General features: G+C 40.3%; 1 protein-coding gene across 6 annotated transcripts in view; it reads left to right on the plus strand.

The window, feature by feature from the left end:
* Positions 1-20,829, plus strand: part of TMEM150C (transmembrane protein 150C) — a 91,390-nt gene extending 70,561 nt beyond the window's left edge. For 4 of the 6 annotated variants that reach the window (XM_082463941.1, XM_082463943.1, XM_082463940.1 and 1 more), the window contains 7 exons: positions 3,774-3,863; positions 5,123-5,176; positions 5,307-5,339; positions 5,805-5,872; positions 12,456-12,583; positions 15,763-15,940; positions 18,521-18,850. In XM_082463941.1, the coding sequence (XP_082320067.1) occupies positions 3,784-3,863; positions 5,123-5,176; positions 5,307-5,339; positions 5,805-5,872; positions 12,456-12,583; positions 15,763-15,940; positions 18,521-18,729 (750 nt within the window). In that variant the 5' untranslated portion in view covers positions 3,774-3,783 and the 3' untranslated portion in view covers positions 18,730-18,850. The other 2 variants (XM_082463939.1, XM_082463942.1) reach the window with 2 other exon arrangements.
* Positions 20,830-24,577: the final 3,748 nt, after the last annotated feature.

Raw genomic sequence — 24,577 nt, forward strand, 5'->3', positions numbered from 1 at the left:
CGCTCTAGAGCCTGCGAGCCACAACTACTGAGCCCACACGCAGCAACTATTAAAGCCCACGCGCCTAGAGCCTGTGCTCCACAACAAGAGAAGCCCCTGCTCGCCACAACTAGAGAAAGCCCACACGCAGCAGCGGAGACCCCACACAGCCTAAATAAATAAATAAATATTTTAAAAATAATAATAATCAATTTAAAAAAATTTATGTTCCCACAAAAACCTGTACACTAATGTTCATAGCTTCTTGATTTGTAATGGCCGAAATCTTGAAACAAACCAGGTATCTTGTAAGAGGTAAATCAACACACTTGGTCCGTCCATACCATGGAATACCAGCCAACAATGAAAGGTACCAAACTATTGATCAACACAAACCTTAGATGGTCTCCAGGGAGTTATGATGAGTGAAAAAAAGTCAATCCTAAAGGTTGCATACTACATGATTCCATTTGTATATCATTCTTGAAATGGTAAAATTATAGAAATGGAGAACAGATTAATGGGTGCTAGAGATCATTAAGGAGGGTGCAGGGGAGGGAAGTGGGTGTGGTTATAAAAGGGCGACATTAGGGATCTTTGAGGTGTTGGAACTGTCCTGTACCTTGACTGTAGTGGTGGCCACATGAATCTACACATGTTGTAAAATTGCATAAACTAAATACACGTGCACACACACACACACACACACACACACACACACAGAAAGGAGAGCATGTAAAGCTGGTGGAATCTGAATAAAGTGAAAGGATTATATCAATGTCAGTATCTTGGTATTGACATTGTACTGTGGTTATACAGGATGGGAAGACAGAGTGAAGGATGTACAGGATCTCTCTGTTTTCTTTCTTACAACTGCCCATGAATTTGCAGTTTTCTCTAAGGGAAAAAAAAAAAGCATAACCAATGTAAACTTCCTGAAGAAGCACCAAAGTAGTTCCATTAGAAGCTAAATAATACAATTATCCATAGACTTATTCTTACCACCTCCCAAGGCATCCTTTTGGGTTAAAAAAGGGAAATTTCATCTATCATTAGGCAAGGGATACAGTATGGTTTTCTCATAATTTGGATATAAGGTTTCCCTATGAGAATTAAACTAGTACAACTAAAATAATTTAGTAGGAGAGTAGCCATTAGCCACCTTAACTCCTTCCAAAGGAGCTTCCTCCCAGGAAGGGAGTCTGCCTTGTTCTAGAAAAGCAGGAGCCCAGAGAAGAAAGTGTTAAGCTGTCGTGGGGCCCTGCCCTTGTCCTAACGGGTGTATTGATCTGCTTGGCAGTTAGAGTAGGCAGGGACGCCACTTACAGAACATGTATTTATGTGTGAGGTACTTTACCTGCCTTGTCAGTAATCCTCAGCACAACTCTACAAAATAGAAGTTATCTCCATCATTAAACTAAGGCTTAAGAGATGAAATAACTTGCCAGAGATCACACAGCTAGTGAGTGGCAGAACTGGGCTTCAGTCCTATGCCTGGCCATACCATTGCCAGTCCTCCATACTGCCTCTCTGTAAAGGAAATTAGCACACAAAGCTATTATGCTTGATGCCTTGCTCTTAGAATTATCTCATTAACTCTCTTCACTCTAATTTCCTGCTTCAAAATTTTGATTTTCCATATAGACGTTCCTTAAAAGGGAAGCCCATGTGAATATTTAACCTTTTGGCAGTTGTGTTTTTCACTGTATATCAGTAAGTTGACACTGTGATTTACTCACCAGCCTAGTGTGAAAATGGTTCATAGGCATGAGTTCTTCTGCAGCTGATTACTCTGGGTATATGGGAGCATTCTGTTACTATAAAAATATAAGATGCTGAACTTGGGTTAACTTCCAAGGTACCACCACCCTGTGAGGCCTCAGTCTTTGATGCCCTTCTCCCTCTCTTAGAATTCAGTCTTCATGCGGCAAGATGGGGAAATGGTGTTGCTGATTTAAGTAACTGGCTCAGGCTTACGGAGTCAGTTACAGGCAAAGTGAAAGTTGAGAACTAGGTCCCCTAACTCTTACTCCAATGGAACCCTTTTGGCTGTACTCATCTTGTCAGAGTGCCCTATTTCAGGGGCAGATCCAGAAAAATTGGTTTACATGCTCAGTGAACATCCCTATTTTCTGTACTCCCTCTGCATCTTGGCTACTGGTGGAATTATTTTTGTTAGCATTATTGATAGCTCTATTATAAGCCCACAATTTTCTGGACATAAATAAATGAATAGACACTGAAAAGTCATATTGTATATGTTTAAAATGTTCATCATTTTCGACATCATATAAACTGGGCAGCCATGCACCACTGGCTCAGATAATAGCTTTTATATATTGCATAGACTATTACATATAAAGAGTTATACTCATTAGACCTCAGTATTTCCACCGCCCGGTATAGTACCTGGCACAAGTAGATTGTCAATACCTGTGAACTGGATCAGATTGGATTAGACTGAATTAAATTGATTGAAAGTGGTTCTAATGTGTTTCGACTCCTAGATCCTGTAATTTATTTAACACCCCTACCCAAGTCGGTGTTTACACTACAGCATGTCTGTTCAAGGACACATTATTAGGTCCAGTTGTCTGTCCCCTGATCTGAAAGATCTACCTAATCAGGTAGGTCAGTTCTGGGAACTAAGACCTTCCTGAGAACTCGCAGATTACCAGCCTGGAAGGGAAGGCTGTGTTCTCTCCCTGTTCTCCACACTCGGAAGGGCCAGGGAGTCTCAGCACATGAAAGCAGATATCGCAGAGGTGCTCAGAAATGTGGCAGCGCTGGTTCAAACCCAGTAAGCGACTTTTTTTGCAGTTAATTGTAAAACCCCAAATAATGAGCAGTGATATTTCCTTAGAGGTGCCATTTAATCACTTTACCCTTCTCTTTCAGGTCACCTGCGGAAGTCACTAGGGCACTTTATTTTCTTGAAACAGGTTTTTTCTTTTGCCTTAAAGATTGTTGGCATCCAGAGTCTCAAATAGATTTTGTCTGTTGGCTTTGGGCAAAGAAGGAAAGTGATGATTAGTTGTTTCTTTCTGTTCTGTACCAATAACTTTCCACAGACACTTCTGAAGCTTCTGGTTTTCACTTCATTTTTGTGGAGAACTTTTAATTCATATGTTTTCCTTTTAAAATATAGTATACAAAATGCCTGACATCTGTATCCTTTTTGATTGTGTTGGTTGGAGCGAATTTAAAGTTATACACAGTACATTGTTTTCTAGAGCATTCGTCTTTAGAGTCTTCTGAGATTGTTGCTCGATAACATGTCATGAGGAAAGTTCAGATTTCCAAAGCATTTGTCATTTCTTCCTGCGCTGCTAATTTGTTTAGTAACCATTTGTTTCTCACACTCTTGTCTGCCAAGCTGTAGACATAGGTACATGCCAGATCCGTAGATCCATAATCCGTAAATGTTAATAATAGCACTAAAAGTAGGTTGGAGTATGCCTTTGATATCTAGCTTTTCTCCTGAAAGTCCTAAACCAAACTCTCTGGTCTTTTCTTGAATACACTGATGCTTGTATAATGATACACGTCTTTAGGAGAAATTTTCCATCAGTTCTCAACTAAAACTCTGGAATATTTAAACTAATGATAGAAAACAGTCTTCCATGTTGCTTCCTCAAGGGATTTCCTACCTGTGTAGGTAACAGTAATGACACTGATTTGAAACACGGATTCATAAAATACACTGTTTTAGATTAAAGTAAACTTCCATTCCATCTTGAAAGAGTGAGGTCAATTTTTGCCTTGGTTATTAACACCTGTTCACTTTATTTCAGGGGTACAGGCATGGATGGGAAGAAATGCAGCATATGGATGTTTTTACCCCTTGTATTTACCTTGTTTACATCAGCTGGATTGTGGATAGTGTGAGTATTCTCTTATTTAAGGACTCAGGTGCAATGTAGATAAAAATGTCAAGTGTTGATAGTATGGTTGCCCCTTTGTGTCTGCAGACTGCACATCCTTGCAGTCAACCAACTGCAGATCAAAATTATTCGGGAAAAAAAAAAATTCCAGGAAGTTCCAAAAGGCAAAACTTGAATTTGCTGCTCACTGGCAACTATTTACATAGCATTTACATTGTATTTACAACTATTTATATTTTATTAGGTATCATAAATAACTTAGAGATGAAAGTATACAGGAGGATGTGCGTAGGTTACAGTTGACCCTTGAACAACAGGAGTTTGAACTGCGAGGGCCCACTTATATGTGGATTTTTTTTCAATAAATACTACAGTACTATATGGTCCATGGTTGGTTGAGTTTGAGGTTATGGACCCTTGGATGTGGAGCTGACTATGGGACTTGATTATCCACAGAATCTGGTGTCCACTGCTGGTCCTGGGACCAATCCCCCACAGATACAGAGGGACAACTGTTCATATTCATATGAATGTATTTGTAAATACTTTAACATAACGTTTACTAGTTCAATCATGCTAAATTCCCCATTTCTCTTCCCTTCTTGTTTCACCCTAAGTAAATAATAAGAGCAAGAAATAAATTATGCAAAGCAGATGGTGAAGAATACTGGTGGTGTGGACTCATTATTTTCAAGATTTGCTAATTTGACACTAACATGCTATAAAGATTCCATTCACAGCCCCGTTCATAGTCCAGTTTTTTGGTGTGTGTGACTGGGTCTGGTACGTTTATAAAATGGGTATCGTTACATTAGAAGTTTTGCTTATCACAAAACATTCCCACACTTGCTTATTTCAAGTACTGTTTACTTCTAGAAAATTATTTTATTTCCTTGCAGTTCATTAAGAAAGGTGGACACGTATTCCTGAGAAATTAAAAACTTTGAATCCTAATTTTAGTTTGCCCAAAGTTGTATAGTCTTATTTCTTTGTTTCCCAGTTTCCAGATTATAATGATTACCATTAATTAATTGCCATTAATTTTCTTTTGAAAATTAAAGAAATACTATTAATGACATTTACGGTTCAGAGGGCTAGGTGAGCTATAGGTAAAGCATTGTAGTAAAACAACATTTTCCCAGTTAGAAAAAAATGAATATGATTTAATGTGGTTAGTCCAATAAAACTGGGAAACAAATGATTCTTGGGTTTTTTTCACATTACTTTGTTTTATACATTTTTTTGTTTTTTCTTCATAGATACTTTATAGCTGTGGAAGATGACAAAATTTTCCCATTAAACTCAGCTGAAAGGTAAAATTTATCTCTGGGTAATTCTTTGTTCATCAGTAGATTTAACAAAAACTTTGCCACTGATGAAGTTAAACTATGCACAAGTGACCATGCTTTAACCTGAGCTTCTGGGTTTTCTTTTGTTATCCAGGAAACCTGGTGTGAAGCATGCACCATATATAAGGTAACTTGATAATTCTCTTCTGATCTGTTGGATCTTAGGAAAATTTAGGGTGTATTAGTTCTGGCTACTAGGACAAAGTAGCATAGACTGGGTGGCTTCTAAACGTGAGAAACTTATTTCTCACATCTCTAGAGGCTGGAAGTCCAAGATCAGGGTGCCAGCATGGTCAGGTTCTGATGAGAGCCTTCTTCCAGGTTGCAGACTGCCATCCTCTCATTGTGTCCTCACATGGCAGAAAGAGGGCAAGAGAGCTCTCTAGGGTCCCTTTTATAAGGGCACTAATCCCATTCACCAGGGCTCCACCCTCATGATCTAATCACCTCCCAAAAGCCCCACCTCCTAATGCCATCACATTGGGGGTTAGGATTTCAGCATATGAATTTTTAGGGGACACAGACATTCAGTCAATGGCAGAGAGTTATCGATTTTACTATAGTAATAATAAAACACTTTCTGTTTTTCAAGTATTGCAGGTGATGAACCTCCTGCAAGCTGTGTGTTTAGTCAAGTTATGAACATGGCAGCATTCCTAGGTAAGAAGAGCATAAAGAATGCTTTATGTGCTTTGGTATGTTTCTTTTTTATTTTAAATTCTTCCAAACCCATATCAAAAGCATGGTGGGCTTAGTTGATAATTCGGTATCATATCATGTCAATATGCTGAAGAGGGCTTTTTGTTTTGAAGGTCTTTTTTTCTCATAAATCCTTTTACATTCACCTGCTTACCTTATGTTTTCTTTTCCCTTTACCATCTTTAATCATTTCAGCCAATTCTTGACTTTATTTCTTTTGCTGCATGAAATAATATATTTCATGGGCCATAAAATCCTGCATGAGAATGTAATATTGTGCTTTAAAAAGAATGCCTTATTTTTCCCTTCACTGGCAAGGACGAAAAAATGCTTAGGCTCTGTGATAAATATTGATGTGTGTAGATACTGTCTTTAAATCTGAAGGTCAACCTTAACATTAGGGTGATGCTCTCCCCTGCGCCTATACACATATCAAGCTGGCAAATGGAAACATAGGTTAAAAAAAGAAAGAAAGAAACCTTTTGTACTCATGTCTGGCCCCAATTCCCCACTTTTCCTTTAGGGACCAAGGCCCTCATTTAATATTCTGTCCCCTTTGTACTGTTCCCTGGGGATCGTGGGAACCAGCCATGCTCTCTGTCTTCCTCCAAATTGACCTTATAGCCCATCTCCTCCAGGCCAGGACTCCTTGGTGTCTTTCAAAGGGTCAACCAGCTACCACCACTGGCATATTGTTGGGTCGGCCAGTGACAGCTAAATTTTTCAACGGTGGTTTTCTAGAAGTGGTTCTTTTGCATGGTGAGACTTTCACTCCAAGTAAGAGAGAATGATGATATTATTACCGAGGGAGTATTGGCACCTGTCCCCCAGAGAGGTGCCCTGTTATTTCATCTATTTATAAACGCCCCACAAAGAAATTTCTATTCACTCTTACATGTTCCTTTTTAATGTTTGCTGTAGGAAAAGGGAAGACCTGTAGAAATCCCTGGAAAATCAAGGGAGACAGTTGGTCCAACATGCAACACAGGCAGAATCTTAGTTGGTTCAGAAGGCTGATAATGTGAGAAACATGGAGAATGTTCCCTGTGAGGCACCAGGGGAAGTGCTAGTGGGTCCGGTTTTGTCCTCACTGCCTTTAGCCTCAAAGTTGCCAGGAGCTGTAGACTCACTCTTTTTTCCTAGTCTTGACACTACTCTTCTGAAGAGCTCTAATAAACATATTCATGCTAAGGCATAAATGACCTCTAAGGAGATATTTGCATTTAATAGAACACAAAGTCCCAAGGGTGAATCTGTACTTGCAGGGTCAGGGACCCTTCCCAGCCCCTCTGCAATCACACCACATAGGCCTGCAGGTTGGTACAGACTCATATGATCATCCCCACGGAGCACAATAATAACAATAATTAATGACAGTCACTTAATATTCCAGGCATAATGCTAAGTGCTTTGCAAATACTACCTCTTCTAATCATGATACACAGGAGACTGCCTTTATGAGGAAGCTGTCACAGGCTGTCTGTCTTCCACTGGGCTTTAAAGAAACCAATGAACATGTTGGAAACAATATATTATCCTTTATATTCTTAAGACAAATTGATATGTCCCAATAGTCTTTAGTGTAAAATCTAAAATATGCCAGTTTGCACAGCTCACAAATTTATCCAGTTATAAAGTTGATGATTAACTCATTATAAAAGCATTTCCAAAAACACAGTCATGAAAACAAGTTCCCCTCTTGCAGATGACATTCGTCATCATCTGACTCTCCAGTCCTCCCCTGCTCCACCAAGAAGCAATTAAGTTTTTACTAGCTTTTGCTCTAAGGTATTACAGCATCCAATATTTATACTTTATTATCTTTCATCATTTTTAGTGCCATCTGGTAGACACAGAACTGATTAAGATTAGTGCTCAGTGGGAGTGAACCAACAATTATTTATCTGGGAATGAAAAAGAATCAGTTTACTAATGATTCTTGCTCTAAACTGTGGTTGCTTTTGTCTCCCCAGGCCTACCCCTCTTAGACCTCAGGCTGTTACCTTAGGCGACATCACTGACTATAAGCAACAACATAGACCACCTATAAATCACTGCTTGTTGGCAGCTGTATAGATTATAATTTACAACCTACAAATGAGTTGGTGTAACATTTATTAAAATCAGTTAGCAAAGATCTTATATCTTTTTGATGGACTAATCAAAGATCAAATGCTCAGTGATTTCCGTATAGAATTAGTTATGCTTTTTGTCCTGAATCCACACTTTCGTTTCTCCTGGGGGGTGGGGTGTAAAGACCTAAGACAAAATTCTTTTTTTTTTTAGATAAGAAGTGGATTTATTTAGAGAGGAACACCCTCCACAGACAGTGTGGGCCAGCTCAGAAGTCAAAAGGCCCCAGGTTACAGGGTGGTTAGTTTTTATGGGCTGGGTAATTTCTTTTTTTTTTTACTTCCTAAATTTTATTTATTTATTTGTTTTATTTCTTTTTATACAGCAGGTTCTTATTAGTCATCCATTTTATACACATCAGTGTATACATGTCAACCCCAATCTCCCAATTCATCACACCACCACCACCCCTCCCCCACCATCCCCCCTTGGTGTCCATACGTTTGTTCTCTACATCTGTGTCTCTATTTCTGCCTTGCAAACTGGTTCATCTGTACCATTTTTCCAGATTCCACATGTATGCGTTAATATACGATATTTGTTTTTCTCTTTCTGACTTACTTCACTCTGTATGACAGTCTCCGGATCTATCCACATCTCTACAAATGACCCAATTTTGTTTCTTTTTATGGCTGAGTACTATTCCATTGTATACATGTACCACATCTTCTTTATCCATTCATCTGTCGATGGGCATTTAGGTTGCTTCCATGACCTGGCCATTGTAAATAGTGCTGCAATGCACATTGGGGTGCATGTGTCTTTTTGAATTATGGTTTTCTCAGGGTATATGCCCAGTAGTGGGATTGCTGGGTCATATGGTAATTCTGTCTTTAGTTTTTTAAGGAACCTCCATACTGTTCTCCATAGAGGCTGTATCAATTTACATTCCCACCAACACTGCAAGAGGATTCCCTTTTCTCCACACCCTCTCCAGCATTTGTTGTTTGTAGATTTTCTGATGATGCCCATTCTGACCGGTGTGAGGTGATACCTCATTGTAGTTTTGATTTGCACTTCTCTAATAATTAATGATGTTGAGCAGCTTTTCACGTGCCTCAGCCATCTGTATGTCTTCTTTGGAGACCAAGACAAATTCTGCCCTGGAGAGGTTGTGAGGATAAACTAATAGCTGAATAATTTTGGTTACCTAATAGCGGCGTCTTTCCCTCCTTCAGCCAAAACATATCGATTGTCATGTTCTACTGCTGTCATAAATAAGAATTATTGATGCATAAACAGTAAAACTAAACAAAATGAAAAAGAATTTGGCCAGACACCAGTCTAGAACTGCAGTGAAGAGCTGCTATTTTGAGTTTGAACTTTAAAAACTCGATCAGCTTCAAAATAGAAGAATTTAACAAAGAAAATAAGGAATTACTCTAATATTTACATTTTTTAACAGACAGATAAATAAGGGACACTTGTATAGCAAAGGACTGCTGGAAATATCAAAAGCAGCAAAAGGGTGGGTTTTAAAAATCTTTTCTAAAACTGTAAGTAAAATTTTAAATTTTTAAATGAAACAAAAATATATCTATTGAGCAGAACGTTAATGTGGTAAAAATTGGTTGACGTATATACAGATGGCTTTGAAATTGCCCTACTGCCCAAGAAAACTTTTTCAATAAGGTATAATTAAATCATTACTTGGTTGTAAATGGACTTCATAACAGATAGTCTGAATCTGTCTGTATTTAAACCTGTTAATAAAACTGTTAATGGATCGGAAGCTTTATTATTTCCACAACCGTAAAATTTCAACTAGACCCTATTTTGGAAAGAAAGTAGGCCTAGCCTCAGCTGATTAATCATGGAGTTAATAGGCTAAAAGGGCCAAGTGTGGTGTTTGGAATGCAGTTCTGGAAGTTGGGAATGTTGGGTTGGTTCCTGTCTTCAGGGGGGTTTCTGTTTCCTGCTTAATGTCATCATCTGTTCTTGATGAAGTGATTTACCATCCGTATTACAAATGAGAAGGCTAGCAATGCTGGAGCCAGGAGACTGGTACACGTCCAGAGTTCACTGGCGAGAAATGAGTAACACAGACAGTGGCACTGACTGTGTCCCTTTGGGTAGAGTGGCACAAACTACCTGATGGTCAACGTGAACAGCCATTTCGGTGTCTGCTTTGGCAGTGGGTTAGGGCTTCGGCCAGAGTTCCAGCACCATCCTAGCCCTCCAAACTGGGTGACAACCAGAAAGTTCCCAGAGTCATACTCTCCACTAGCCATTTTTAAAAGAAATTAAATGTGCTGCCTTGGTATTCTGTCATTATGTCCTAATATCCACACACAATTAATTAGCAAATGTCTCCCCTGGTGCCTTGTGGGGAAATTTCTGGTCTAAATCTAATGGCTTCTTTATCTGAAGATCACTTTGTGTCAGGGCGCTTATGTTGAATTTCTCTTCTCCCCACTTCTTCCTCCTATTCGTATCCCCAAAAGTATTAGAAATTGTGCTTATTTTTTCATCCTCTAGGATAGTTATTGTCAACATTAATAGACTTCTGATAATATGATAACTCCTAACTGGATCCCTCAAACCATTAGGTTGAAAAACTATTGTCAAAAAAATGGTTCTGAAGAACCTAGGGGCAGGACAGGAATAAAGACGCAGATGTAGGGAATGGACTTGACGACACGGTCGGGGGGGGCAGGGAAGAGTAAGCTGGGACAAAGTGAGAGAGTGGCATGGACTTATATATACTACCAAATGTAAAATAGCTAGTGGGAAGCAGCCGCATAGCACAGGGAGATCAGCTCGGTGCTTTGTGACCACCTAGAGGGGTGAGATAGGGAAGGTGGGAGGGAGATGCAAGAGGGAGGAGATATGGAGATATATGTATATGTTTAGCTGATTCACTTTGTTATAAAGAAGAAAGTAACACACCACTGTAAAGCAATTATACTCCAATAAAGATGTTAAAAAAAATAACTATTATCAACTCAAGTATAATCTATTAATTTGATGATGAATCATGGGCATTAGCTTTAACATAAATATACTGAAAGCTAAATCAGATCCAGACAACTTAAGATTTCATAGATTGCAGTTTATTTCTATTTTGTTTCCAAAATCCAACTATTAACCAAGTTGTATACCACTCTTTGACCAGAAGTACTTGGAACTGAAAGTCAACTCACCGAACTAACTTTGTAGCTTGAAACTATGAAATTCGTCATACTTGGGAAATGCAAACTTGTGAATGGGTTTCTTTGTTAACGGCTACTAATAATGGCCTGAAATCAAGGCAGACTTATAGCAAATAATTACCTACTAATTGCTGTATAAATAGGATAATTCTTGAATTCTTAATTGTCTTCCCTGCTAAACCTTAATGTCAAAATAAATTGCCTTAGGAAGTAGTAATGCATTTCTTTATACTAGATATAACATATTAATTGCAAGTGCTTTTTAAAAATCATTTGTAGACTGACCTCTCCCAGCTTTTTGTATAAATATGAAAATATCCCTGCACTAAGCAATTAATAAAAGGGGATTCTTAGATTAGTGACTTGAGTATGGACTGGCCTCAAGGTTACTATTAGAAGTCAGATTTGAAATCTAAGTAACTTCCTTTTTCTCTCTGCAGATTCTCCGATGACAATTTGATTCAAAAGAGTGGGATTTTAAAATAAGTAATTAACATCATTTGGAAGAATTGAGCTTTCTTAATATAATCCATATGATTTTCAGTACATACCAAACCCCCAAATCTGCTATGTTAAAATACAGATTCCATGATTTGATAGCTGTAACTGCTCTAATTTGAATGAGCTGCCTTTGTCCTTTGACAATGAACACCCGCAGGTAGAATCAGAAGGGAGAGGGAATAAACCAGTAATAAAGGGATTTGTACATGTGCCTTTATCTTCCTTCCTATCCCCGGGCATGATTTCTGGCACAGGGACCCGCAGGTTTGTCTAGATTGGTAACCTTGTCTTCTTCCCCGTGTTTTCTTGCCCTATCTGTTTCTAACACGGTTCTAAACTAAAGGCTGATTGAATCAGTGAATTCCCGTGCCACGGGCTGTCTCTCTGTGTCTGATCTGTTGCGTGCCAAGCCTCTGTGATGTCCTCCTAAGCCAGTCTGTCTTGTGCTGACCTTGTCTTTGAAAACTCTGAGAACAACACTAGTTGTTACCAGTCTATCGTCTTGCGTCACCCAAATAACATATAGCACGCTGCTTCAATTCCTCTCTGCTTTCCCCAGGTTAGCTAGAATAAAACATCTCAGTAATCAGAAACATCACATGGAAAACTTCTTTTAAAAATGCATCTGTCGTTAGAGAGATTTAAAGGTGTACTGTGGCAAAAAGTTTACTTCTGCACATTGTGGCTTTAGAACGCTGCTTCCTAGTCTGACTGTGTGATTTAACTTTTTCAATTATAACATTTTGTTTTATTCCCAGCTCTGGTGGTAGCTGTTCTGCGCTTCATACAACTGAAACCAAAGGTTTTAAATCCGTGGCTGAATATTAGTGGATTGGTGGCGCTCTGTCTGGCTTCCTTCGGAATGACCTTACTTGGTAATTTTCAGGTACTTCATTTGGCCTTTTTCACCTCCATCTCACACTTCACCTATATGATGATCCCAGCCACTGAGGTATAGTCACTACGTGGCCCATAGAATTCTCCATGAATCTTTAAAAAAATGCTAACAGTGGTTCCTGATATGCACAGTTTCTCCAGCAGTCAGCCCATCTGTTCTTTGAGCCTCGCCTACGTAAGTGCGAATTAAACGTAAGAAACTCCTCCCTATGCATTGGAAATACAGCACAGCTATTGGGAAACGTATCTACTAAAATAGGGCTTTCAAACCGCTGTATACTTTTTTTCATAACAAATTGTATCCTAATGTACCTTTCTAGAAAATTAATAGGATCAGTGCCTTTCTGTAATTAAACATTGAACATCCTTATTGGATGAAACTTTGCATTTTAGATGAGCAAGCTCACATGGGGGTCAGTTTGAAAACCCAGAATTTCTCTAGAACACGTGTGACTTGTATAAAGAGGTACTAACCCTAACTCTTCTTCCCAGAGATGTAGAAGCCCAAGGTCACTTAAGCATAATTTCCCTTGCCAATACCCTCACACAACTCTTGACCTAAATGACTTCATTTGTAAAATAGACATGGAGACCCTGCCCAGTTACAGTGGCTTTCTGTTTTCCCTGCCTCCATGCCCTCCCCAGCTTCCTCCGGCCTCTGCGATATACTGCTGCTAGAAACTTCCTCCTTGCAGTCAAACACCGATCCTGACACTTCTCCCCCGTCTGCTGAGTGAAATCCAAATGGTGCAGGCATTCCAGACACTCAGCATTCTAGTGAGTGTTTAGGAATGTTCTTACTGAAAATATGGTAGTGGATTTTCTAAGACTGTCTCTCGTCCTTGACCCTCAGTGCTGATAATTCATTAAATTAGGATAACTCATTCCCCAAGACGTCCCCTGGCACACAGTAGCAACTCAATAAGTATTTTTTTAAATAAATAAATAAATTTATTTATTTGTTTTTATTTTTGTGGCTGCATTGGGTCTTCGTTGCTGCGCGCGGGCTTTCTCTAGTTGCGGCGAGTAGGGGCTATTCTTTGTTGTGGTGCACGGGCTTCTCATTGCGGTGTCATCTCTTGTTGCAGAGCACGGGCTCTAGGTGCGCGGGCTTCAGTAGTTGTGGCTCGCGGGCTCAGTAGTTGTGGCACGCGGGCTTAGTTGCCCTGCAGCATGTGGGATCTTCCCAGACCAGGGCTTGAACCTGTGTCCCCTGCATTGGCAGATGGATTCTTAACCACTGCACCACCAGGGAAGCCCTCAATAAGTATTTTTTACGTAATGGGTTGTCTGACAGATAGGCAGGCAATCCCACCAATTCCTCTAACTATTCTAGATCTCATTCCATATCAACCTAGATAATGAGAAAGCTGCATTCTTAGAACATATTGGCTAGGACGATGAATTATCAGGAGAATATTTGAGAGTTTATCTGTTAAGCTCCAAAATGTTAGGGCACAGAGCATTTTTTATTGAGATTTCGGTGGTAGTCTTTCCTCCACTTATCCATCTGTGCTACAGGGGCCGGCATGTTGTAAAATGCTATCATTGCTCTCAACCAGGTCTTAGATGGAAGTTACTGAGTAGACATTTTGTTTTTCACTAAAGTTCCCCAAAGAATCCCAGTGATTGCGTTGTTTGGGTGAACCACAGATATTCAAAACTGTAAATGATGACGCTATATATGAAGAACATTTTCTGGAATATCTACAGAGATTACACAGGAAACAAATAACACATTAGTTGCCTGTGGAGAAACCAGGTGGCTAGTATATGAGATAAGAGACAGACTTTTCAATCTATACTCTTTTTACAATTTTTTAAAGTTTGACCCATGTAACTGTATCATCTATTTTTAAAATTAGAATTAAAAAATAAATGAACAGACTATGTAGGGCATGGAAAACCAGTTTCCTAGAAGTAAAATTTGATTTGGGGAATCATTACTTAAAGTGTTTCAAGAGTTCCCTGGCGGTCCAGTTGTTTAGACTCCACGCTTCCAATGCAGGGGGTGTGGGTTCGATCCCTGGTCAGGGAACTAAGATCCCACATGCTGCGCAGCCAAAAAATAAATAAATAACAATAAAATAAAATGTTTCAAAAATATGTGTTTTGAACTGTGAGGGGGGAAAATGGCTTCTTCAAAGAAGAAAAAAGTCCTACAGCCAAAACAATAGAAAAAAATTGTAAAGGGAAAGTAATATTGATTTGATACAACCATTATTCATAGCAACGCTAAACAATAAAACACCTGAAGGCAATGGCGATTCAAAAGGATATTTTCACCATGTTTTTAAAGCCATCTCTTCAACAGTAGATTTTATTTCCTGTATGTTTCCTATATATGTGGGGTACTATATGTGTAGTTAAAAATATATGCAATTAATAAAGGTGTTTTAAGTGACAGATATATTTTTTAAATCAGTGGGTAATGATTTGGGCAGTTTACATCTCTAACCCCCAATTGAAATAACCCAGATGGGTCTCCTTTAACCTATTAACTGTATAAAAGCCTTGACCAGGAATCTTCAAACACTGTTGCCCTTTAATGGGTCTCCAGATATGGCAAAAGCTCATAAGTGCAGTTTTCTTATTATAATAGGAAAACAAAACAAAAGCCCATTAACAATGAATTGGCTGCATTACATACACTGGCCAGTTTTGTAAGAGTAAAGAACAGCTCAAGTGTTATTAGTTGTCCAGGCCAGTGAAATCTTGACCTGCTTAGAATTGGCCATCCTCAATCAGTAAATACACAGCCGGATTCTGGTCTCATTTCTTAGTCTAGAAAACAGAGTTTGGCATTTATGTCTGTAGAAACTTTGACATTTCTCTTTTTAGTGTAACTCTCCTGCTTTTTTCTTTTACTTTTCTACAAAACTTTTCTGGAAAATAAATTCAAAGAATAAATTACCACTGCCTGTATGGTTCTTCCAAACGTTTTGAGGTGTGGGCATACTATTCATTTCTCTACTTCCCCTCAGAGTTGGAACCAATAGAGAATAGACACAAAGAGCCAGTGGAGATGAAGGATTCTACTCTTTCTACAACCTATCATCCCATTATTGGGACATCTCTTTACCTATTTTTTTCTCCTTCACGTATTCCATTGGCTTGTATGTATTTTCTAAATGGACCTCCACAGGTCATTATCTGTTCATCCCTTAGCTCACAAATGATGAAGAAATCCATAATGTTGGAACTTCCTTGACTTTTGGATTTGGTACGTTGGCCTGCTGGATCCAGGCTGCATTGACACTCAAAGTAAACATCAAGAATGAAGGACGGAAAGTTGGAATTCCACGAGTTATTCTCTCAGCATCTGTCACTCTCTGCGTGGTCCTCTGTATCCTTTGAATGTGAAAACGTTCTTTTCCAGTGAGATTAAAACACAGATAAGTTGTCCATGTAGAAGATGAGAAGATTGCCATTCTCACTTGGTTAGGATATACTGTCGTATCAACTCAGAATATTAGACAAAAAAGAAAAATACATGGGTATAAAAACGAAAACTTTCAGACCTATTTTTCATGCCAAAGAGGAGATGGAGAACTAAAGATAAAACAAGCTCTGCCTTCTCAAAACTGTTTCAATCTGTAGGAATGGTGCCATGCATTCTCCTTTTGATGTAAAGTTTCCTTTTGTGAAAAACACAGAATGCATAACCAAAAGAGAATTGTGGGGTTTTTTTCCTTCCATCTTGAAAAATTCTTTTCATTTGCGACTTTATTAGTGGCTCTGTTATTTTATTTAATCTATTAACTCTAAAATGAATTTCTAGGGACAAAAATACATTTATATCTTTCAGGAAAGCAAGTAAGCTTTTCTGGAAAAGAAATTCAAGAACTAGATTACCACTGCATGTACTGTTGTCCTAAACAAATAATTTTGAGGTGCTATTTATTTCCCTTCCTCCCTCGGAGTTTGAACCAATGGAGAACAGTCACAAGGAGCCAGATGGGGGTGGAGAAATCAGCCTTCATTCCTAGTAAACTTGGAAAGGAAAATCGTGCAGGCCTCCTATCTCACAGCCTGGAATTCAATCTATCCACCCAGTAAGAAGCAGAGAAATCAGGGAAAGGCGGAGGAGAGCATTACACTCAGCTGAAGCCCAAACAGATCGCAGAGGGCCTGGTCTAGGGTAGAGCACAGTGACCCCACCTAGTGTAGCAGGGCCCAGTGGAAGTCAGCCAGGAACGAGCCCACCAATCAGATCAGTCACTCAGTCCTAAGTGTTCACTCCATTAGGTCTTCTGGAAACTGGAGAAGGGAGTTCCTAGACGGCAAATGGTATAACTAACACAGTTACAATCATCAATGTAATAGCCAATATTTATTGGGTCCTGATGATGTGCTAGGCAGTATTCTAAGCACTTTAAATGTGTCAACCCTTTGAATCCTCACTTAACAAGTAAGAATAGTGAAAAACGGAGGTTATTTACCCAAGATCACACATGGTATGTGTCGATTTGTTCTAAACTCAGGCTCAGTTCTTATACTCTTAACCACTATGCCATCCCTCCTTAGAGTGGCTTTAAAATACGAAAACATTTAGCGCTCAGAGACGTTCGTTAGTGGACTATTTGGAGCCATTTATTTCTTCTTCCCTCACAAACTGCCATTCAGTCATTTTAGCGGTTTTCTTAAGTCACATTAGATTGAGAACATTTAAGGACTTGAAATTCAAGCCAAAAAACTTGCTTATTACTAGCAACCTGATAAAATATTTTATGAGTAAACGGGTCAGAATTCTGCCAGTGCGAGATTTGAAGATGTATCCCTCCCCTATAAGTTAATATTGCTTTGGCAACATTTTGAAGCCTCAGTCAGAAGAGTATGTACAGATTTTAAATCATTCTGAGTTTTGAGCTTATACCAAACAATTCTGATCCATGATATTTCCGAAGACTTGGAACCATTTCGTGGTTCCCAGGTGAATGAATCCAGGCCTAGTCAGGAGAGCGAAGTTTGGCTGAAGTAGTTGTCACGGACTTTTTCACTCTCTGAAAATTTCCCTTTAAGGCTAAGTTCTGAAGGTAGAACTAATTCTAAGGGAGCATTTCTGATTTTTCTAAATAACTTTATTCAGTCCTTGGCCTCTTAGCTTTTCACTATAGAACGTTATGAAGCTTTCTCCTCCCCAGCTCCTACCTTCATATATACTGATGTGTGTGTGTGTGTGTGTGTCTGTGTACACATACATACACTCTGTGTATATTCAGGCATAGACGTCTCGTCTGTTCTTTGGTTTTTTAATTGCCTGCTTTCATTTGGGCACAAGTTTAAACGCAACACCGGGAATGAAACCAGCCTATAGAATATTGTCTGAAAGGCAATAGTGAAAACTAGAGAGAAGAAGAGGGGCCACTTAGATCTTATTAGTAGCACTGCAGAGACAAACACAGCTTATATGGAGGTAGTTAGATATTTGATACGTTCGCATTGTTCCATCGTCATTTGCAGTGTCTTTTAAAAATACAGCGTTATTTTCCTGGCCAACTAGTTACTTTGGAATTGTAATTCTTTAGCTAGTCTCACAGTTTATTAGGCAGCCGTAGAGTACAGCGGTCGAATGCATGGCCAGGGAGTCAGAGTGCTTGTGTTTGAATCCCACTTCCACCAGTTAATACCCGTGTTACCCATTTGGCCTCCGTTTCCCTATTTTAAACGAACTGCTGATAACAGGATGTTGTGATGAGTAAGTTAGGTTTTCCATGAAAGCACCTAGAAGCATGTCCGGCACAAAGTAAGGGCTCAGTAATGTTACCTTGTGTTATTTATGTAGATGGTGTTCAGCTGACTCCGTGACGCTCTTCCGCTGGTCAGGGGGGGGAGCCAGGCTTTTCCTGTAACCTGTCTCTGCCCAGAAAACAGCCCCGTCTTAATGTGGCCGATGGAGGAACTTGCCTTGACTACTTCCCCCCAGACTTCATCCTCATGGCCCAGGGCATCCACCTCTACGCAGCCAGGGTCCAGTGGGGCCTGGTCATGTGCTTCCTGTCTTATTTTGGCACCTTTGCTGTGGAGTTCCGGCATTATCGTTACGAGATCGTCTGTTCCGAACACCAGGAGACTTTCCTAAGCTTCTCAGAAAGCCTGTCTGAAGCTTCTGAATATCAAACCGACCAGGTGTAACCCATCAGTTTTTCCTTGCTGGTGAGGTGGGTGTAGCAGCAGGGGAGGGGCTGAGGCACACCCAAGGACTTGACACACAGCATCATGACACATCGTAAACACAGGCACGTGCACACGCACACACACACACACACACACACACACACACACACACACACACACATTCATGGCCACGTTTGCCAAGCGAGCGTTTCAGGGCGAGTTATTTAACGAAAAAGCACAAGCCCTATGTGTCGAAATACACGCTGTTAACACTGAAAATATAATGCACGACAGAGCAAGAAGCTTGGGCATGATCACCTCTCTTTTCCCCTCTCTCCCAACACCCCCTGCTCTTCTTGTCGTCTTCACATATTCCAGACATCCTGATCACCCTACCTTGGGCAGGCCAACTGTAACATGGGAATAACGCCAACTCCCAAAGTTGCCTTCAGATCCAGAGGGCTTGGAACTAGCACATGAGGACATTGTGAATCTGGCACTAGGGCTCTTGAATGGACAGAGTATCATTTGGTTGGATGGAAACTGTACAGAGATGTGACCCCGTGTAACCTGTGGATGATGTTGGATCAAGGATAGAACTTTCCCACAAAAACTCCCTTCATCATCGTTCAGTGGTTGGCTGAGCAGGTTCGACAAAAGGAATACGCTACGAGCTGTGTGGGGGAAGCCCATCACCACGATGTGGACTTTACTGTGACTGAGAAAATATTTCCAAATGTGAATATTTGTAGGGCCATGGTCTGCCAGGCATGGAGAGATGGGGGCAGCGAGGGTGTGGTTTCAGTTTTGCTTCCATAGTATGCTATGTTCAGTTTTTATTTTCTATTTCATAGTTTGCTTTGTTTTCTTTGTTCTTTTTTTTTAAGTAACTACCATGGTTCTCTTGAGGCCTCGTGGACAGAGAAGATGTAGGCCAAACGCAAGAACTGAGCTTGTTTGGGGTTCAACATGATAAAAGAAAAAAAAAAGAAAGGTCACCTGCAGGCTTAATTTGCTGCTTTTATGTTTGAAGCTAAGAAAATGTTCACAGAAAAGCACAAAGAAATATGTGTGGAGGTAATAAAAAGAGCTCCTGCTGGACATTTGTAAAAGAGAGGAGTTTCAGAGGATCGTGTTGTAAATCCAAATCAGGGAGGAGTTTCTTAATATGTATCTATTGCTCAAATTTAGTATTTTGGGGGGCGGGGGGTTAAGGGCTTTTCATACTCAGAATTTGTAGAAGCCAATTAAAAGGTTACCCTCCCCCAAAAACAAATTGGTTCAGTTCGTCCCCTACAACCCATCATGTAGTTCCCACCTGCGAAGAGTTTAGAACTCAAACTCTATTCCTGGGCTTTAGAGGCTGTGCTTCATAAAAAAGGGCAGAATTCTAAATCAAAATGCATTGGAGTGGGCCAAGCTGATAGACCCTCCGTGAGTGCACTTTGTTTCAAGAAATCCCCAAACTTACTTCATAGGGGCTTGGAATTTCATGGAATATAATGTGAAAAATGTTTTTTTAATCCAACCCAAACTCTGAGCTTCTTGAGGAGGGAGTTCAATGACTTTTCATCTCTGTATTTATCCCCACCTCTTAGCACAGTGCCTGGCACATATTAGGTGCTCAACAAACATCTGTTGAATAGAATTACTGGTAATTTACAGTAGGAAAAAGGAGTATCAGAGAAAGACTCAAAGTTGTGTGAGAGAATAGAAGATGACCGTTTCATGCAAGACGGGAATGGAAGAAGTCACGAGTAAGGGTTAGATGGAGGAGGCAGAACACCTCTAAGGGACAAGTAAAATGTGAGAAAAAGAGACAAGCAGAGAGTGTTCTATTAGAAAGTCATCTTACTGTAAATAGTCCAAGATGACATTTATTATTTTTGAATACTGCTTTTGGGGATTTTTTTTCATTTTTGTATTTTAAAAATTTTATCAGAGAACAAAGATTTATGAAGTTTTCTTTTACTCTACACAATCCAAATTCAATAGCTTTCGGTGATGCACCGTACACTTTCTTAAGAGTATATCTAAAAGCGCATTTTAACAGAATCAAGCAATGACTGGCATTATTCATCAGGATCTGACCACTAAATAAAATTCTTTTGTGCAGAATTGTGATTTTTCTTTTGTCTCTTACAAGAACATTTCTTCTCTAATATTAAAGCATGTGTAAACTGACTCAGACATTATGTTGAAAACTTCAGTGTTACATTGGCAGCATATTTCTAGGGTATTTTCCAACACTAACAACCAATTCTCTGATTCTCTGGACACCATCTGGGTGTCCTACAATTCAGTTCAATTCTGACACTACCCAAAGTTATCCTCAGACCCCATGGGTTTAAAGGCTTGGTCCCGCAAGACCTCCTTCGTTTCAAATGCCGGTCGCAAGTATCATGTCCCCAGATTACCCACACTTCGGTCCAACCTGGTCATAAAATTGGAGGGTTCCCACAATTCCCTTCCCTTCTGGGTTCAATAATTTCCTAGAACAGGTCGCAGAACTTGGGAAAACACTTTACTTCCATTTGCTGGTTTATTATAAAAGATATAACTTGAGAGCAGCCAAATGGAAGAGATGCATGGGGCAAGGAAGGGGAGGGATGCAGGGGCACAGCATCTTCCCGGGGTTCAATGTGCTCCAACCCAGGAGCTCTCTGAATCTCACTGTTGCTGAGTTTATAGACCCCTCTCCAGCCCCCTCTGCCACCCATGCCTGGAGGTCAGTCAGGAGGTCTAGTCACTTGGTCTTTCTGGTGACCAGCTCCATCCTGAGGCCATCTAGTGGCCTCACCCTTAGTGATCTCATTAGCATAAACTCAAGTGTGATCAAAGGGGCTCATTACAAAAAAAAAAAAGCCATTCCTATCACTGAGAAAATTCCAAGAGTTTTAGCAGCTCTTGGCAGGAACCGGAAGACAAAGACCAAATAAATTTTTGTATTAGGCCACACAGACACATAAAGATCAAGATTACAGAACCTCTTAGGAGTTAAGGACCACAGCATTCATCTAGGAGGACAGGACCAGGGAATCTGCATTTGGAGTGAGCATTCCTGGAGGAGCAAACGCAGACGACCCAGAGAACAAAATAGTAAATATACTACACTATGTTTCTGGTAGTCTAGCTAAGTCTCTTGAAGAAAAGTTGCCTTCCTGGTTAGGAGAGAAATATTTTAAGAACAATGTTAACATTTTCAAGGTTCAATAGTTTTTGATTTAATGGAGAACTGACAGTGAGGTCAAGTTTTATTACCTGTGTTATTTATTGGGTTTTCTTTGCCCCTGGTATGGGAAAGTAAAACTTGCGTACCCTGAAATTTGCAATCTGCTGGTTATTGTGGAGACTGGTACATCACTGTTTATTTTGGTCCTTAGGCATTGTGTCAGGATGGATTGGGTTTTGCTATCCCAAAATAAAACTAACGAAACTAAAGTTTATTACTCATACTAGGTGTCTATCCCGGCTTAGCAAAGGGGCTCTGCTCATCACTATGGCTCAGACCCTGGCTGGTAGATGCTTCATCTTAACACTGCTTCCACAGTTGCTGTCAGCCAAGGCAATGTGGGAGACTGCTCACTGGTCTTAAAGCTGCTATGAAGTGACAAACAAAACCACACGGTGTGGCTCTCCTGCCATGTGCCCAGAATGGGAGTAACATTTGTGAACAGCCTAGTAACTTACTGGCCACAGTTAAGTGGACTCCTGGCCACATGTGTTATGTCCCCCAAAGTAGTGGGAAGTTGGGGAAAGAGAATTCCACATGTGAAATAAGTTGATTTTCACAATCCTCAGTTCCATATCAGTTCAGATTCCCTATTAACATTCCTCAAAGTGAGGGTTCCAAGAAACAGCAAATATCCAAATCTGAAGTCCAAGGAAGAGAGGGTGGGTGAGAAAGCTAGGTTCCTCACTGGAAAAGCAAAGATCTTTCCATTAGCATAACTATTCTTTTATTTCTCCTATCTTAAAAAAAAAAAAAAGTCCATATTTGCTCTCTCCAGCCCCTCTCTCCCAATTCTTTCTTCTTTTTTATTTTTAAAAAAATTTATTTATTATTTATTTTTTTGGTTGCATTGGATCTTTGTTGCTGCGCCCGGGCTTTCTCTAGTTGCGCCGAGCAGGGGCTACTCTTTGTTGCGGTGCGTGGGCTTCTCATTGCGGTGGCTTCTCTTGTTGTGGAGCACGGGCTCTAGGTGCACGGACTTCAGTAATTGTGGCACGTGGGCTCAGTAGTTGTGGCTCACGGGCTCCAGAGCACAGCTCAGCAGTCGTGGCGCACGGGCTTAATTGCTCCGCGGCATGTGGGATCTTCCCGGACCAGGGCTCGAACCTGTATCCCCTGCATTGGCAGGTGGGTTCTCAACCACTGCGTCACCAGGGAAGCCCCCAATTCTTTCTTTTTTTAAAAATTTTGTTGAAGTATAGTTGATTTACAATGTTGTGTTAATTTCTGCTGTACAGCAAAGTGACTCAGTTACACATATATATTTTTTTCATATTCTTTTCCATTATGGTTTATCACAGGATATTGAATATGTCCTTGTGCTATACAATAGGATCAATTCTTTCTTGAACCCACTCCAGTCTTACTGTACCACTTCACTCGACCTGCTCTACTCAAGTTCTCCAAAGACCTTATCATGGTATACACACAGTTCATTCTTTTCATACCTTACCTAGCAACACTTCACAACTGGATCACCTACCTGCTTAAACATTTTCTTCACGTGGCTTCCAGAACACCATGCTCTTTAGTTTTCCTCCTGCTTCTGTCCCCTCCTCAGTCTCCTTTGCTGGGCCTTCTTCTCCCTGACATCTTTGAATGTTGAAGTCCCCCATGGCCCAGGCCTTGGAACTCTTCCTTCCCATCTACACTCACTCTCTTGGTGACCTCATACAGTCTTCTAGTTTGAACAATTGCCACATGCTGACCTCTCCCAACTTCTCCAGCCCAGACCTCTATCCTAAATGCCAGACCTGTATATTCAACTACCATTGTGACATCTCCCCTTGAAGGGCACCTAAAGTTTAACAGTCCTGATCTGATCTCTTTAAACTCACTCCTCCAGGAGTCTTCCCATCTAAGTTAAGGGCAACTCATCTTTCAGTTACCAGACAGAAACCTTGAAGTAATCCTTATCTCCTCTTTCTCTCACACCTCACCCACATCTGTCAGCAAATTTGGTTTGCTCTATCTTCAAATTATAATAGAATTCGTCCACTGCTACCATCTAATCCAAGCCACTTCCATCTCTCCTGGACTTTTATAATAGCCTACAAAAACTAGTTTCTCTGCCTTTTCATTTGCTCCCTTCAGACTGTCCTCAACACAGCAGTCACAATGATCTCAGATCATCACTCCTCTGCTTAAAATCTTCCAATGGCTTCTCTTGTACTCCTACTAAAAAACCCCATTCACTAAAATGCCCTACAAGCCCCAACAGGACCTGCCTCACCACCTCTCATTTCGCCTGGTCCACTCCCTCTGCCTCCTTGTGTTCCTCCAACAGCCAGCCATGCTCTGACCTCAGGACTCTTGCACTTGTTAAAACCTCTGGCTTGGACAATCTTCCCCCGGATATTTAAATCTCTCACCTTCTTCACCTACTCAAGTGTTACCTTCTCACTAAGGACTCCTTGGCCTCTAAAATTTACCCCCCTCAAGCCCATCCCAACACTGTCACTCTTTCCAGCTTTATTTTGCTCCATAGCATTTTTAAAAACATGGTCCTGGGCTTCCCTGGTGGCACAGTGGTTAAGAATCCACCTGCCAATGCAGGGGACATGGGTTCGAGCCCTGGTCTGGGAAGATCCCACGCAGAGCAACTAAGCCCATGCGCCACAACTACTGAGCCTG

Source organism: Balaenoptera physalus (assembly GCF_965194825.1).
Source record: "Balaenoptera physalus genome assembly, chromosome: 5".
Taxonomy (NCBI): Eukaryota; Metazoa; Chordata; class Mammalia; order Artiodactyla; family Balaenopteridae; genus Balaenoptera; species Balaenoptera physalus.